The following is an 18774-nucleotide window of genomic DNA, read 5'->3' as shown; positions in this document are numbered from 1 at the left end:
CTTAATTGATGAGATGTTGAAGCTGCTATTACTATACGCACCTAAGGCAGTTATTCAGCTATATTACATTATCAGCTTTGTTTACGCAATAACGCACGGGCGTAGTCTTTCTTCTCTGCTCGCTGACGGTTTTTCCAATTACCTTGAAAGCTCTTAGCATATGAGTTTATTTCTCGAAAAATGGACTGCTTAAACATTTTTTTTTTACATATTAAATCTCATTAGAAGGTAACGAGGGTAAATCCAAGGCCAGGGATAAATCATTATGTTGTGTTCATTCATTTATTTATTTTAATAGTATATAATAATGGTGGCGCCACTTTCCAAGTAACAAAAATAACTATTCCAGGATATATTCTGTTTCATGAAAAATAAAACAATGTATAAAGTGATTATTATTCTCAGATAAGGTAATTTGTAAAACACATACACGTGTTTTTTGTATCTCTCTGTGTGTGCATACACACATACACAGATACTAACATGCATATAATATTTTTCAATTAATCCTGAGCGGCTGACACGAGAAGATAAAATTGTGAAAGAAACTAAATAAAGACGAGTCAGTTTTTGATAGAATACTTAATGAAATAAGTATCGATAACTGGTGTAAAAGACAAAATCTTTTTCTGTATCAACATGGGCTCTGCGTGGCCCGGTGATTAGGGCGCTCAACTTCGTAAGCTGAGGCTTGAATCTAATCGACGACACACCAAACATGCTTGCCCTTTCAGCAGTGGGGGTGTTATAGTGTGACGATCAATCCCACTATTCGTTGGTAAAAGAGTAGCCCAAGAGTTGGCGGTGGGTGGTGATGACTAGCTGCCTTCCCTCTAGCCTTACACTGCTAAATTAGGGACGGCTAGCGCAGATAGCCCTCGTGTAGCTTTGTGTGAAATTCACAAAACGAAAACAAAGAAGCTGTACCAAACACATGCGTTTGTATGTATTTACGCATCATTAGAACTGAGAGAAACGCAGGATGGCGTTTTAAACTTCTCAGTTGGTTCTCTTTATTACTGTGCCGATTTTAACCTTGGCTCTTTTTATTACTGTGCCGATTTTAACCTTGGGTCTTTTTATTACTGTGCCGATTTTTTACCATGTGTTAAACAATAGTTACCAGATGCTTCACAAAGAAGTGAGGGCCTAAATGTTATTATTTGCTTTGAATCTTTGTCCACTTCCGGGTAATTTTATAAGTAACATATACACCTTTATCACGGAAATGTTGGCACCTTTCCACAGTGCCATACTGAAGTATCTTCAACCCTCTCCATTTAATGTACTATTTTCCCGTGCAGGACTATCTTTACAAGCTACCAATTGGAGGAGCTGGAAAAGGCTTTCAAAGAGGCTCATTATCCGGACGTTTACGCTAGAGAAATGTTATCTTTGAAAACTGACCTACCAGAGGATCGAATACAGGTAAAGTCCTAAATTAACTATGTATTTTACAAACTACAACAGAGAGTGTTGAAGTAAGGTTTTTCTGTGTGGGGACTATGAGTTTCAAACAGTAGAGTCGGGGAGTGGAATTTGAGGGTAAGTGTTTGCTTCCAGTGATACATAACTTCGATGTGACATGGGTGGATCGCCAATTAACTTAATAGATTTTGTAAACTGCAACAAGTGACGTATGATAGAAAAATAGGGACCGTTGATTTATCACGCTATTTTGCAGAAGATGTTAGTGATACACAATTTAAATGTATCGTGAAGGGTGTACCATTGCAGTTTATTCTTTTTGAAAGTTAAATACGAATGGTAATAACATAAATAAGAAAATGAACTTGTAAAATTTATAAACCACCCCTGAATCGAACAGTTGGGTTTGAAAATACATAATATCTTCAGTAGTTCACATGTATATATATGGTAGTATCTTATTTTCCTTATTTTTTATTTTATTTATCTATTTTCATATTTTAATGTTTATCCTTTTCTTATTCTTGTTTCAACTTGGGAGAACAGTCAACTTCTCACAACTGTCTGCAAGCAGTGAAGGATGATATAGATGTGGGACGTTGTGGGCTCGAGCACCCACATCTCGCTCTCCTAATTTTTAAATTTCTAATCTTCTTATGTGAGACTAGCGAAATGGAGTTTAAGACTGATAGACGGTGTATCCCCACCGCAATGTGGGTTCTATTTCATCAGTCACCTCCAAAACTTAGGATACATTTTATAATCCCACGTCGTAGCTTGTACTCTAGGATTTTTTTTTTTAAAAATGCAGCGTATTTTGTTTAATTTCAATGTGTTTTGTTTATGGCTTAAAATTTATGGTTATAATGTATATATTTATAAGTGTGAAACCGCAAACAAAACAACAACAAAACACAACAACTCTCAGGTTGTTGGATGTTTATCAGATGATAAACGGTTTAGTAAGTTTATGTACAAAAAAGAGAAAGAACACTGAAAGACGTGTATCAGTTAACCAGACTCAAACACAGTCATAAAATGAGTGTTATTACCAGTAGTGTCCACAATCAGTCGCAAGTATTACTGCAGGAAGTAAACGAATTTTTTAGTTAAAGTTTCGCACATGAAACTGCTGATCAAGTTTCATTAATGACTGATGTACAGCATGTTTTTATTTCTTTATTTGTTTGCATTATCATAGTGTGAGTACACATGTGATTTTATTCTTACGTATTGTATAACTGAGAATATAAATTTGAGGATCTAAACTTCATTGTTAGAGGGTTAAGCTTTAGTGACATAGTTACGTGTAAAAGGTGTCGTAAAGCAATATAAGTAGTAACTGACAACGCATTCTCTTGATGGAAAAATAACACTAACTATTTAATATATTAACATAACTGATAAAAATTACAATTAATTAATTTCGAGGAGAAAAACAAAAAATAAATATAAAGAGACTAAACTTGATTAGGTAAGTACATTGTAATAAAAAGTGGAAAATATTATATACATCTAATTGTATTGTATGCGATATGTATATATTTTCAAATAACATTTAATTTACTTATCAGTATTATGCTACGTGCCGTTTGCACAAGGCAAGCCTTTGATGGTTTTACTGCCGTGCTTTTCTCTCTTTCATGCCCTGTGCTTTTCTCTCTTTCATGCCTTTGACGGCTCTAGACAGGACTTCAAAAGACTCAGAAGGCTGTTCGAGCAAATATTCTAGTTTTATTGGACTTCCCAGGGCACTCATTTACTAACCACAGAAAGATGAATTGTTATGTTGACCAGGAAAATCCCTAACGGGAATCGAACGATCGAGAAGACGGCCATGTTATATGTTCTGGATAAGATTAAATCCTCAGAAAATGTCTTAATAATATGTTTCCCTGTCATCGTGGTATCAACATCTGTAAAGGCAAACTATCTTATCCGTCTATTTGACTACAAAGTAAATTAGAAATACCTAAAAGGAAGAATTTTAAATGATTGGGCCCGGCATGGCCAGGTGGTTAAAGTACTCGACTCGTAATCCGAGGGTGGCGGGTTCGAATCCCCGTCATACCAAACATGCTCGCCCTTTCAGCCGTGGGGGCGTTATAATGTGATGGTCAATCCCTACTATTCGTTGGTAAAAGAGTAGCCCAAGAGTTGGCGGTGGGTGGTGATGACTAGCTGCCTTCCCTCTAGTCTTACACTGCTAAATTAGGGACGGCTTATGCAGATAGCCCTCGTGTAGCTTTGTGCAAAATTCAAAAATAGACCAAGCCAAATGAGTCACAAGCACTCTTTTACAGGGAAATGTTTTGAGGTTTGAATGGATCAGTTTTGTTCTTGTTACTGACGAATGTGTTTCGTTCAGTATGGACACTAATTACACCAGTCTACTTGGGTTTCTTCAGATCATTCTTTGGAAGGTAAGGCAAAATTTGAAACAGAATTAGTTCTTAAAGTATTGTGTGAATGTGTGTTTCACAGGCGAAACTCTGATTTTATTTTCTGATAGGAACTTGCTTACTGAATATAATTGAACTTGTTATGATTAAACACAGTTATCTCGTTCTTATTTTTAATAAATGTTATTCTGGGATTTTCCTTAATTTCTTTAACACGAATTGTTTAATTCCGGAATGACGCATGGTTTTACTTTTCCTAGTTAAATGTATAATCCCTGTACTGAACCATTATGTTGTCTATCTTTACGTTTATTGAGCTATTTTTTATTTCTGTCTGTCAGGGTTTCTGTTACGTGTGTATATTCAATTATAAATAAAGGAAAGACATGAATTACACGCCTCAGCTCTATATGGAACATTCTGGAATAGGTCAAACACGCTGGCGAGGTGACCCATTTGCTAAGCCAGATTTGTTTAGATTTGGATGGGAAAATGCAATGATTAACGTTTATTAAATATAAAAGCGTTAAATAAAGAGCCTGTTATTCGACATGTTATACATAGAATCAATGTTGCTGTGTTAGGGTCAGGTTTCTTTGTTGTTAAGAGGTGTCCATGCATACTAGAAGGATGTCCTTGCTCGTGCTCGGTGAGCCGATTCTGTTAACAAATATATATATATATATTGATTCTAGTGTGGATCTGAGCAGACTACGACGGCTGGAACGATATAATTTGATTTAAAATGATGAATTCTCATTGCCCGAGGCTACCTCACTGCAAGTGGTTGTTCAGTCATGACAGCTAGCGACGGGTATAGCGATTAGCCGTGTTTAAGCGGTTTCAGTACGTCACATTAGAGAGACGGGAGCGATTTCAAACAAAGTGCACTTCTCCATCACTTTTCAGTAATGAAGTCAGTGGAGAAATCCGCTGAAATGTAGCAAAAGTAAAATGTCATTTCGTTATGAATGAAAAACCATTTCTGTCTGTTACACACGCAGGTGAATTATGTATTGATTTTTGGATAGGTGTGACAAAGAAAATACAACACACAATGTCTGGCGAAGGAAACTCAAAATCTTCTTAAATTGTAACTGGTAGCACACTGGTATAAGCTTGATTATCTATTAAACTAGAATCGGAAAAAAAGTGAAATTATTCTAAGTCTTAGCTGTTAGCCACACTTCACCGCCTGAAAGACAGATACAGACGGGAGTGTTACTAGTGATTGTGCAGTGTTATTGGTGGCTCTGTGGATCACCTCGATGTTAGTTATAAATATTCGTGTGGTATGATTTAAATGCAGCTATTTCTTTTAAGTTTTACTCATTCGTACAGTCAGCCATCATAAAATGAATAATTCTTCCCTGGTAGGAGCCATCTAAATCACAACAAAGGATTTAATGTATAATTGGTTGGTTGGCTTAACCGCAAGCTGCATGATGAACTAGCTCTACTATGTTCATCGCGATAAATCGAACCTTGAAATTTCGAGTTGTAAACCCTCAAGTTTGCCGCTAACACACCGGGCGATCTTTGTAGTTGGAAGTCAATCATTTCTTTTAAAGAAATAACTAAACTTTAAAGACGTGGTAGGTAATATTATCAAGCAATAATTAACAGTGACAAAGATTAAATAACACAGAACAGTATGCAATACCAGAGGGATTAAGAACGACCTAGTTGTTAGATGAGGTTTCCTGGCCATCATCCTGTTATAGCCCTCTTTCTCTGATAAAATCTCGCAATCCTTACTTTGAGTCTGTACGTGCGTTATAAGTGTGGTTGTTAAATCTCACTATTCGGTCTGATAATACTAGTGTGAGAGTTTACAATGGGTGGTTTTGGTTATTACAGTCTTGGCTAAAACGTTTGCGTACTGTTTTATATTGATGTTATTGTGTACGTGCAAGGTAGTGTATAAGTTATAAGTAGACAAACGTGTGCGATCTATATGTGTTGTTCTGATCTATATGTGTTGTTTTGATCGTTTGTTTATCAAAACACACATACACATCTGTTATGTTTAAAAGCTTGTGCCTTTGGTATAACCTATTTCGGAAGAAATCAATGCTTTGCTCAAACAGTTTTTCTGTACTTGATGCAGAGTTATACTTCGTCTCGTGCAAGAAATTACAGGGTGTTAATTTGTCCGACTGTTTAGAAATGGTAAGAAGCAAAAGGATATTGCTAAAATAGTAAGGTAACCCTAATGTACTGTATCCAGAGTTTAGAAACGTTGTTCCAGGAAAGCCTACTGGTAGACGCCGAAAACTCTTGTCCGATATGACAGTATTTTGATCAGGTTAACATGATAGGGTCGACAGAAGTCTGGTAACATCTTACAACACGAATGGCATGAACACATTCATTACAGGATATTCATATTAACAGTGAATAGGAAACTGATAAAACAAATCTGATATTTTATCAGATGGACTACCTACAAATTGATATCAACCACAATCTACCACCTTCACCCTGTTACTTGGGCAACACAGCATGCCAACTTACAGTTAGAATACTGATGGCATGCCATCTTTCCAGATGAGTGCTGCTTCTGGCATCTTAAAGCTGATGGTAGAATTCATGTTTTTCGTTTGCCTGGAGAATAGATGAGATAAGACTGTCTTTTCCCCAGGGAATACAGAGTAGGTAGTGCAATACATGTATGGAAATATATTCATTATGGTGGAAACATGCTCTTCATATCTTCCAGGAATACATCAATGGCGCCTTCTACCGGCACCACAAGAAAATATTTTTCTGCCATATATTATGTCAAGGTTTGGAAATAACTTTGTGTTCCAAGATGAGAATGCCACTGCTCACAATGCGTGTATTGTAGAGGGTTATCCCGACCCGGAGGACATTACAAGATTTCCATTTGTCACCAAAGTCATCATATTGTAATCCCATTGAGAACTGTTTGGCAGAACAGAGATGGAAAATGGCTAAAAACGACCCTAAACCAGCTACTGTATCTGAGTTGCAGCGCCTTCTAGTGACAAGTTGGGATGAAGTCACTGTGAGTTACATGAATATCCCTATCAACAGTATGTCAAGTTTCCCTTCGGAGATTATTAGAGTACTAGAGGGCCAGACAAGTATTAAATGTTTAATATGAACTTACAGATGATATTTGATGTCATACTTTGTTGTGTTGGGATATGGGAAATACTGAATTACACATCCTTTTACAGATGTCTCATAAAATTGTTTACTGTTTTAGTAAATCGTCATGATGTCTCTAGAACTTGTACGAATTACATAAGTAGATGTTTAATATAATATATATTTCTCAGCTCAGCAGTGCTAAGTGTATTTTCATAATAATAAGGATTTTATTTGTTACAAATTGTGTAAACATTTTGACCAAGGCTGTATAGTATGTTCAGTCTATCTGGTAATAAAATTACGAAAGGCAGATACGTCTCGAACAGCTTTGTGTGAAATTCAACAAACCAACTAACAAACTTAAAAGAAAATCTAGTCAGTTCCTTGCCTGGTATCAACTTTAATAAGAAGAAAGTAAATGAACAGTATATTAACGGCTGACTTTAATAAGCTAAACAAACCTTGTATATCTAAAATAATCACTCTTCTGCAAAAAAAATTTATTCTTCATTCACTCACTAATTGGCCAGCGTTGCGGATTCGGATCCCCGTAGTACCAAACATGCTCGCCCCTTTTAGCCGTGGGAGCGTTATGATGTGACAGTCAATCCCCACTATTCGTTAATAAAATAGTACCACAAGAGCTGGCAGTGGGTGGTGATGACTAGCTGCCTTTTCCTTTAGTCTTACACTGCGAAATTAGGGACGGCTAGCGCAGATAGCCCCTCGTGTTGCTTGGCGCGAAATTCGAGCACTAACTAATTTTTGCAACCAATTCGTTGCTATATTTGTAAGTAACTCATATCATAAAACGGGTTATTTTTTTTTAAATTTCCAAATAACTAACTTGCTGCGTCTCAAAATGATTTAAATTTTACCACAAATAGCCAAATATTCAAAAACCATAGCTCAAAACCTAACTTTCAAAAATCTAATATAAGAACAACAACAACAAAAAATCATTTCGCTTTAACAACTGAATACAGCACGAACCTATGTACCAAACTTCACAATAACATATTTACATGTTTCTACTTTAGCCTACTAAACCTACTTGTTGTCTAATAATACGACAGAAATCTGAGATCTGAATTTAATCTATCTCGTCTCAGTCAACTGTAATACTTTTATCGATTCGGTTTGTGAGATTATTTAAAACATCCTTTTCAACTCACTAAATGAGACTCTATTCCTCAACATGATTGGGTTTATTATACTATAACAAGTATGTTTAAGCACAATGAACGCTGGGATGCATCAGTTAATTTGCTAGTCTCTCTTCTCCAGCACGTTTGATTCCCATTATAACTGTAGATACCCATTCGAAGTATCTTTTTTTTTCAGTATTATTCCTTGTCATCTCTCCTTTTTTTGTTATTTAATTATTACAAAACTAGCGTGCTTAATACGTGGTAGAGATGGTGTCTCAAATTACCACTGTACCGCTTTAATTAAACTGCTATGACAGTAATTCAGCCTGACTGAAGTTTGACTGGTTTTATTAAAGAGTGAACTCGGGCATGTTTACACGAGAGGCCACGTGCTCCCTCGACAGATACTTTATCCTTATTATTTTGATGGTTCAGTTCGTAACAACTAAGAAACAGAAAACTGTTTATGCGCAGTTTTATGCTTTGAAAACCTTAATGGGCTCAGACTGGTATGAAATTGTTATTTGATTCTTGTAATACCCACAGAGCTCCCCTTTGGTGAACGATTGCTAGTTCACATTGCAGAATTAAATAGGTTTCTTCATAACAGTTAAAGTAAGGCTTCTGTAAAACGATGTTGAATAGTAAAGTTTAGAGATGTGTGTGAAACATAAACAAGTTATGTGTATGCAATGAAGTAATAATCACTTTTGTACGAGGTACACTTATTGAACTTGTTTTTTGTTTTTGTTGTTGTTTTGAATTTCGCGCAAGGCAACTCGAGGGTCATCTGTGCTAGCCGTCTCTAATTTATTAGTGCAAGACCAGAGGGAAGGCAGCTAGTCACCACCACCCACCGCCAGCTCTTGGCCTACTCTTTTACCAACGAATAGTGGGATTGACCGTCACATTATAACGCCCCCACGGCTGAAAGGGCGAGCATGTTTGGTGCAATCGGGATTCGAACCCGCGACCCTCCTATTACGAGTCGCACACCTTAACCCACCTGGTCATTGAATAAAATAGCACACTGCTTTCAAATAACCTTTATTGTGGTTTGTTATTGTTATTCCGTTAGCTAATCTTCTGAAATGGCCACATTTAGCGGAAGAGTTAATTTTCTTCCAAACTAGTCTGAGTCATTGGTAGGGAAAAAATGTTCCTAGACTAATGGAACTCCAAATGGGATACACACTTCACCCAAAAGGTTTGTGTAAGTAATAAATATTAAATGCATCCGTACTAATTAGATTAAATAAGAAGAACAAACTGGTTGATATCAGTGGTTGGATTCATGTGAGAAATGTTCTAATTCAGAGGAAAGTTAATGTCATCTTAAGATAAACGAGTTGGAGTGCTCATAACTTCTAAAACTGATCAGAAACAGTTGGAGATTTTCAACACCTCCCTCAATCAAAATCAGTGAGAACTTGATTCGAAATGGTCTTTAAGATAACTTTTATCTTTCCAAATTTAGTGTGCTATAAAGAGAACACTGTTATTAAAACTGAATGAACCCAGATGAAGTCTACATTCATTTAAATTAATGTGACTTAATAGAAGGATTATTATTTGATATAATCAAAGTCATTTAGAAGTTCGATATTTCTCTAAACTAATATATTTCAAGGAATTAATTATTTTATTGTTTGATCTGGGTGAACACACTGAAGGAGTTATATCATTGTAAACTACTGCAAATCAGTGAAAGGATTATTATTTGATCTGATCAAACGCAGCTAGAAGTTTTATATCTCTCAAAAGTAATGTAGCTAGCGAAATAGCTACATTATCGTTTGATCTGGTTAAACTCATCAGAAATGCATATCCTTCCCAAATAATTTCAATCAATTAAAGGATTATTGTTTGATCTGGTTAAACTTACTAGAAATTCATATTCTTCCAAAATAATTTCAATCAATTAAAGGATTATCGTTTGATCTGGTTGAACTTACTAGAAATTTATATCCTTCCAAAATAATGTCAATCATTTAAAGGATTATCGTTTGATTTGGTTAAACTTACTAGACATTCATATTCTTCCAAAATAATTTCAATCATTTAAAGGATTATCGTTTGATTTGGTTAAACTTACTAGACATTCATATCCTTCCAAAATAATGTCAATCAATCAAAGGATTATCGTTTGATCTAATTAAACTTACTAAAAATTCATATCCTTCCCAAATAATGTCAATCAATTAAAGGATTATCGTTTGGTCCGCTTGAACAAAGCTATAAGATTTAAATCATTCTAAAGCAGAATGATTTATCAGACGAATTATCGTTTGATCTAGTTTAACACAACTGGAAACTCGATATCCTTCTGAACCAGAGTGACTTAGCGGAAGGATTATCACTTGATTCGTTTTAACAGGACTAGAAGACGAGTATCCTTTCAAACTAGAGTGAGTTATCTCTTTATCTGTTCTAAGCCGTGCAGAAGGTTTATATCCTACCGATTTTATCGAATGTATTAATGTCATATAGAATAAAGAATAGAATAATATTCTGCAACAAACTGACTAAAAGAACAAATCAAATAGTGCAAGAAGTGTCTTTTGTAAACATATTTATCATTTTACTTTCATGTTTTATAAATAAGTGATCTAAAGTATCATTTTACAGTGGCAATATGATGGGGGCTCAATCTGTATTTATCTCACTGGATTATGTTTTTTTGACAAAACACAATACGATCATAATGTAACAAAACTCCTCATTTCCTTTCCTTCCTTGTCCCTTCCCTCAGGAACATGTTTTCCATTAGTTCGGACCATAACGATAACCAGTAAGCAGATGCAAATCTTTCCGTAAAATCGCCAAGACGATTTGCTACTCTAAAGCGCTGCTTCTTCTGTGACTAACAAAATGGTCGAAACCGCAGCCGCTTGTTACCCGTTTCCGTGGAAACGACGCGTGTCTCGAGGCAGAATAGAAATATACTGCGCATTTTATAATGATTTTGTTGAACGGTGCACGATTGCAATATGATGGTCCGATCATTTTTCAGTTCTGAGGTTTCATTTTTCATCATGTTAAAGGCCTAACTGAACACTTACTGAAATCACATCGTTATTCTAGAGATATTTACAATGTAATGTGTTTTTTGAGGGTTTATTTTAAGTCGATAAATGCTAAAATCCAATGAACGAATATTGCACTGTCAGAATATCAAAGTATTCAGTATCATTGTATCAGGCTTGTAATTTGCTTCTAATTGATCTTACGTTATTGCTAAATCTATAATTTCAAAGAAAGAGACACCAGTTTAAAAGGATACACACAGTGCACAAATCGGAGACTATTCAAATATTAACATGTATTTTAAATATAGAACGTGCTAATTTCATTTTGGTTCACATGTTTCAACTTCATGATCTCTGAAGGTAAGCAAACTTTTCGGGTTTATTCTTTTTCATATTCTGTGTGACCACCCTTAACTAAGATCACTGCCTGAAGCTTACAAAGATTGCTTTATTTTCTTCAAGCTTTTCGAAATGTTCAGTGGGAATTGAAGTCCAGGCGTGTTGAAGATAGTCTCACGCAGACTCAACAGTTAGAAATACAATAAACATGAAAAATTCCATTTTTATCCGATGTAATAGGATATTGTTGTACTGCGTTTACTGTATGCTTGGGATCGTTGTATTGTTGGATTTTTTTTTCTACTGAACAATGTTTCCATGGTGAATGGGTATTTACTTATATCGGTAGAATCCAGGACTACATCAATACTATACAGAAATCCAGGACTACATCAATACTATACAGAAATCCAGGACTACATCAATACAATACAGAAATCCAGGACTACATCAATACTATACAGAAATCCAGGACTACATCAATACAATACAGAAATCCAGGACTACATCAATACTATACAGAAATCCAGGACTACATCAATACTATACAGAAATCCAGGACTACATCAATACAATACAGAAATCCAGGACTACATCAATACTATACAGAAATCCAGGACGACATCAATACTATACAGAAATCCAGGACTACATCAATACTATACAGAAATCCAGGACTACATCAATACGATACAGAACACTGTTTGAGTCGTTGTTAAACGACATGTGTATCGGTAGAATCCAGAACTACATCAATACGACACAGAACACTGCTTCAGTCGTGGTTAAACAACATGTGTATCGGTCGAGTACTAAACTGTATCAATACGATACAGAACACTGTTTCAGTCGTGGTTAAACAACTCCATAATTGGACGCTAGCTCCACCATCTCGAGTAAAAGCCCTACACATTTTTTTCTTTAATTTTCCACAACATCTGCGACGAACAAAATGGTGTTTGTTCTAAAAATCTCAAACATTTGCTTCAAGTACCATTCTCCACATGGTACTGTTTTTCAAACAGGTTCTTCTTCTGTTTTCTGCTTTTGCAGAACAAAGGTTTTCCAGCTACATTGGACCCTTTCAGCTCTTCTTGACGCAATTTGTGTAGAAATATGGAAACTTCAACTTCTTTAACACCAATGGTGTTTTTGAAACTGCATCAACAAGACAGCTGCTACACTCTCAGCAAATAGAGTAAGCCTAAAGTACTTATCATATGATCTGGAAAGATTAAGTGGTCTTCCATCCAAACCTTCTCTTGATATGTGTGATATCAGTTTTACTGTATCATTTTACTATGGTTTGAACTCCAGCTTTTGATAATTTCGTTTTTTCAAATGTTTCTCGATAACTGTAACCCTGTTTTTATAATGTTTATTGTGCTTTGTCTTACTTCGTCAAAAACTGTATGACTCGGATCACAGTTTGTGGTTGAAAGTAGAACACACGTTAGAGACTAAGACTAAAAACAAATTGTCTCTACTTTTATCAAAACTGCAGCAAAGTTTGTTTTTATACCTTTACAACAGAAATTTAATAAACGTGTGGAATACCAACAGACGTATATCACTAAAATAGCCACAGCATCACAACATCTAAAAGATACATTTCACAGCATTCAGAAACACTATTGTTAGCTCTAACATTCTCACATCCCATTATATAGAATTAATTTAGGCCAAATATGACAATAAGGAGACATTGACATAAATAATATATTGACATTATTACTTGTTTTCGTCTTCGATTTTTGTTGTTGTTGTTTTGAATTAAGCACAAAGATACACAATGGGCTATCTGTGCTCTGCCCACCACGGTTATTGTCTTAGATACCTTTGCACAGGAGATTCACTAGCTGTCTCTAATTTATCCAACAAAAATGTATACATTTAATACCTTTAACTGAATGTAAAGGGGCGACATGGCCAGATGTTTAAGGTGCTAAACGCATAATTTGAGGAGCGCGGGTTCGAATCCCCATGACACCAAACACGTTAGCCCTTTTAGCAGTGGGGGAGTTATAAAGTAACGGTCAATCCCACTATTCTTTAGTAAAAGAGTAGTCCAAGAGTTGGCGTTGGGTGGTGATGACTAGCTGTCTTCCCTCTAGTCTTACACTAATAAATTAAGGACGGCTAGCGCAGATAGCCCTCGTGTAACTTTGCGCGAAATTCAGAAAAAAAAACAAACTAAACGTAAAGCTGTATAGTTTAAGGCGCTCGTCTGTGCCCAGGAAACTAAGATACGATTAATAAAACTAATTTATTATATATTATTAACATATCCTGGGCCCTGAATATGTTACTCCTCTTTCCAGTTGATTCTGTTTGTTACTATTTATAAGTTGTGGTGAGTAACTCTTGAAAATTTCTTTCTTTATTCTAAAGACATTTCTTCTGGATTCCATTTTGTATAGCCAATGAAAGATTCGCGTGTCTTCTCTTATTAAGCATTTAGATATGTTTACAGTGGTGTTGATAATGCCTCATCGGAACTTAACAGTTATTTTGAAAATCAATTTAAGCGAATAAATAATTTTACTTCTCCTCCCACCCTAAGAGATAGGCCAAGTTGTTAGGTGGCGCTGGATTCATAATCTGAGGGTCGCGGATTCGAATCCCCGTCACACCAAACATGCTTGCCCTTGGAGGCGTGGGAGCGTTATATGTTACGATCAATCATACTATTCATTGGTATTTTTGGTTTGTTTTAAATTTCGCACAAAGCTACACGAGGGCTATCTTCGCTAGCTATCCTTAATTTCGCAGTGTAAAACTAGAGGGAAGGCAGCTAGTCATCATCACCCTCCGTCAACTCTTGTGCTACTCTTTTACCAATGAATAGTGAGATTGACCGTCACATTATAAAGCCCTCACGGCTGAAAGGGCGAGCATGTTTGGTGTGACGGGGACTCGAACCTGCGTCCCTCGGATTACGAGTCGAGTGCCTTAACCACCTAGCCATGCCGGACCGTTTGTTGGTAAAAGAGTAGTCCAAAAGTTGGCAATGGGTGGTGATGACAAGCTGCCTTTCCTCTGGTCTTACACTGCTTAAGTAGGAACGGCTAGCGCAGATAGCTCTCGTGTAGCTTTGCTCGAAATTCAAAACAAACAGAAAGTACGGACCATAGCGAGAAATAAACACTTTTATCACAAAATGTCGATGTTACATTATCTCGAGAGACAGTTTTAAAATAAGTGGTATAGCTTGATAACTATTGGTATAACAATATAAAATTAGTACTTTTAAACGCGTGACAAACAAGAACTTTGAACATAGCTTAGTGAACACGCTGCCGTCACTGTAACGTAAAAGGTTGTATGGTCCAGCTCTGTTTTGGAGAGAGTGCGTGTGTGTGTGTTTTTTATAGCAAAGTCGCATTGGGCTATCTGCTGAGACCTCAGAGCAGAATCGAATCCGTTAGCGTTATAAGTCCGAAGACTTACGGTTATACCAGCGGGGGACGTATTGGAGAGCTTCACATTCGGAGAATGTTTTCTTTTACATTACTCGTATCTTTTATTCGTCATAACTAACACAAAAGTATAAAGTAATATAAACTGGTTTTTAGACGTTAAATTCTCAATACCAAGCGTTTTTGGAATCTTAATATTTGAACATTATAACTTAAAAAAACTCTCTATTGTTAACATATGAAACTTATATAGACTGAATATTAGTCAGTATGCAGTTTCTCTTGACTGTGTGTTAGAACTAAAGATTTAAATAGGACGAAATGTGGTTAATGTTAATTTGTAGCTTAAAACATGTGTGGCTTGAATACCATCGAGTTCCCAGATTCTCTTGATGCCTAACGAACCTATCTCATTAATACAAATTATACACATAGTTGTTTAATATACCAAAAAAGTTCTTGTTTTGACAGCACTAAGTGTATTTGTGTTCCGTTTTATTAATAATTATATTATTAGTTACAAGGTATGCAAATATTTTGGCCTAGATTGGAAATATATGTACCAGATACTCTGGTAAGCAGAGAAATAACTGAAGGGATAACCGATAAATTGACCATTCGTCAGTTAGTTTAGTCATCAACTGGAGGCCAGTCTATTATGATGTGACTTTCAAAATATCAAAACTTTTACAGGTTTCGGAGTTCTATATAAACAAAAATACAACTCAAAACTCTCCTAAAAATTGATCTGTAAGACATTTCAAACACGTATTACATCGTTTCTACATATATAAAAATACAAAGGTGTATTTAACTGAGGGTTTGGGTTTTCTTTTCGTACAGGAGGGAATTAGACGAAACGTCGTTTTTTTTGGACATTTTCAACACGACATAGAATTAAGCACTGTGTGCCAATGTAATTGAAACCCGATTTGTGCTTATTTCTACCTGAATGTTAATGACGAAAATTAATACTATTGTAACCCTTTGCCTTCTTTGTTTTATCTTCATTAAAGATTAAAGGAGGTGCTGTGTTGAAATCAGTGTGATGTGACTTAGTGAAACAACTCTATTTATTAGTTTGTGTTTTGTTTTTAGTTTTCAGAAGGTATACCTGTATTAGTGAAATAGTGTTTTGTTTAACAGAGTGGCCTCATGGTATTAATCACAATACGTTAGATAGAAAATATTAGACAAACATAAAGTCTTCAGTGATGGATCATCGAACGATTTTACTCGAATGAGGGAGAAAATATAATATTTTATCAAGGTTAAAATACCCGTTTTTTGTTGTTTTTTTTACCTGCAGGTTTGGTTTCAGAACCGCCGAGCGAAGTGGCGAAAAACGGAGAAATGCTGGGGTAAAAGTACCATTATGGCTGAATATGGACTTTACGGGGCAATGGTCAGACACTCGCTTCCTCTTCCAGAGAGTATTCTGAAGAGCACTAAGGAAGGAGAAATTTCATGCGCTCCTTGGTTGCTTGGTGAGTACAGCCGTTGTCTTGGAGACATGCGAATTTTCTTATATTTGAAGTATGTGTTTTAACAACAGTAGTTGTTGTCTTGGAGACACGTGAGATTTCTTATATTGAAGTCTATATTTTAAAAACTATAGTGCTATATACATGCTAGATATATATTATTTTTATATTAGAATTCTTTAATCTGTACTCTAGCAAAGTTTGTAGTTTTCATTTACTGATTTGTTTCTCTACTAAAAAAAATTCTATAGTTTTGCATATTATAAAGTAACATTTGTCATATAAATATATACATATGCACTTTTATTAATGTTTCTTTATTTTTCTACATAAGAAAACATCAATCGTTGCTTTTAATACTATGAGACATTTGTGTTCGTTTATATCAACAAGTAATTAATTAATTAATTTAATTATTTAAATAACGTTCTTCCTTTATTTATAACCTTTTTGTGGCCTTTTCAGAAGCTTTAAGAATAGACTTTTGTACTGTAAAACTATGTTTTAATATTGTGTGTATTTTAATACGTACTCTGTTGAAAGGGGTACTTTCGAACAGCAGTTATTAGTAGAAATGGATTTTATGTCACTAGAATGTCAACAAATACAGCCCACGTTTCAGAAAACAATCAAACAAGAGACAACTTAAGATATTAAATAGTTTGCAGGAACACTACACCAAATTTAAGTTGCTCGGAACTATTTCCTTTGGATTAAAATGTAAAAAAAAAAACATGGCATATTTCTTATATTCCCTCTAATCGTCAGTACCTAATAAAAATTACAAACAAGTTATATAACCTAAATAGGGGGATGGTGAGAAAATGGCTTAATAATTTGTGTTGTAAAGAAACACGAGAATGCTAGTAAAAAGGTATATTTTCTGAATTTATTTTTGGTGGGGGTACTGCTAATGCCCAGTAGGTACCTCTGGCAACTTAGCTGAAGAAGGGATGCATAGTGAACAAACTATTTATCTCATATCGTAATAAAGGGAATTATCCTAATAGCTCATTAATTTGATTTGGGAACTAGCAAGGATACGATGCATATGGAAAGCAGTAAGACCGGAAGAGAGACACACCCAAACGTATCGTTTTGTTATAGACATTAGCCCTTACCATTAGTTCACGTTGTAGCTTAGTTTCACCTATTTCTGGGTAAAGCTTTCCATGATCTATCAAAAGTTAACTTTAATCGCTAAAACAGCTCATCATCTGGCCTGAGGTTAATCGTTTAACCTTCATGATTCACGCAAAACACGTATGCAACTGACTCCACCCGAACTCCCAGAAAATGTGATTCAGAATTTAACGAAACGCAGTAGGCTCTAAGTAACTCTACATATTTGATCAAAGAAAAATTATACCTAAAAAAAATTAATTATGATTCCGATGATAGTTTCATGAAACACGTTTTTCTTAGGTAATATAGAGTACAGTGTTCACAAAATTAACCTTCTGGTTAATTGTTTGTTTCACATTACTTCCTAAGCTCATGAGAATTTTTATGTACGTTCATGACGTCAATTTTCAAGTCATACCAGAAACAAAAATTAACCATTCTAACTGAACACCAATGAATTTTAATTAAGGCCACCTAATTTAGTAAGTGAATTCTTTATCTCAGTATTGATACTGCCCAGGAAATTAATGATTAGATACATTACGAAAATGTTTATTATACTGGTGGTTTTAAAAGCTTTACCTATAAAATTAGAGAGACTTTTTGTTTATTAATACATCTGTTATTGTTTTTATTATTATAAACTTGTTACCCTTTCAACCTCCATTGTTCTGTCGCACACTCTTTTCGATTGTACTAGCTTAGATGTCTTTACATACAACATGTATACTCGTTCATGTACGAATTACATTACAAAGGAATCATTTTTGTGTCCTGTAATTACACCTTTGTTTATTAACTTGGATGCATTTGTTAATCATTTAATGTGTTCCGACTGCGGTAGGTGATTCAAGGAGCTTTTATCGTTAATGTTAACTTAATTGTAACAGTTAAAAATAAACTCTTTACGATTATTACGTTTCAAACAATAATAAATCTATTTCCATTTACCATATCTTTAGTGTTAGTGCATTGATTCAAGATTCCAGCCTTAACTAAAGTACATGATGTGAAAAACTAGGCGTAATTTATTCAAGTTTCACTCACACAAATTCCGATAAATAACACAGTTTGATATTTTACTCTATAACTAGAAGCATTACTACTGGTGATTTCGTTTCACTGTGATCTTTATGATGTGTATACAAGAACACAGATGAATAGTCTAAAATTCTTTTAAAACGGGATTAGATGTTGAAACTTCGAAAAAAATCCGGGCAAGAAATTCAACTTCCATTTAAACTACTCAAAACGTTTGAAAACTTATATATTATAAT

The 18774-nt window shown here is 35.2% G+C and overlaps 1 protein-coding gene across 3 annotated transcripts in view; it reads left to right on the top strand.

Annotated features, from left to right (window-relative positions):
- The window catches only part of LOC143228130 (visual system homeobox 2-like), a 72502-nt gene that overhangs the window by 47832 nt on the left and 5896 nt on the right, over nt 1-18774 (top strand). For all 3 annotated transcript variants that reach the window (XM_076459461.1, XM_076459457.1, XM_076459448.1), the window contains 2 exons: nt 1305-1428; nt 16198-16375. In XM_076459461.1, coding sequence (XP_076315576.1) covers nt 1305-1428; nt 16198-16375 — 302 coding nt within the window. The remainder of the gene's footprint in view (nt 1-1304; nt 1429-16197; nt 16376-18774) is intronic.

This window comes from Tachypleus tridentatus, chromosome 1, assembly GCF_004210375.1.
Source record: "Tachypleus tridentatus isolate NWPU-2018 chromosome 1, ASM421037v1, whole genome shotgun sequence".
In the NCBI taxonomy this organism is placed as follows: domain Eukaryota; kingdom Metazoa; phylum Arthropoda; class Merostomata; order Xiphosura; family Limulidae; genus Tachypleus; species Tachypleus tridentatus.
This window is presented reverse-complemented; position numbering and strand designations above follow the sequence as displayed.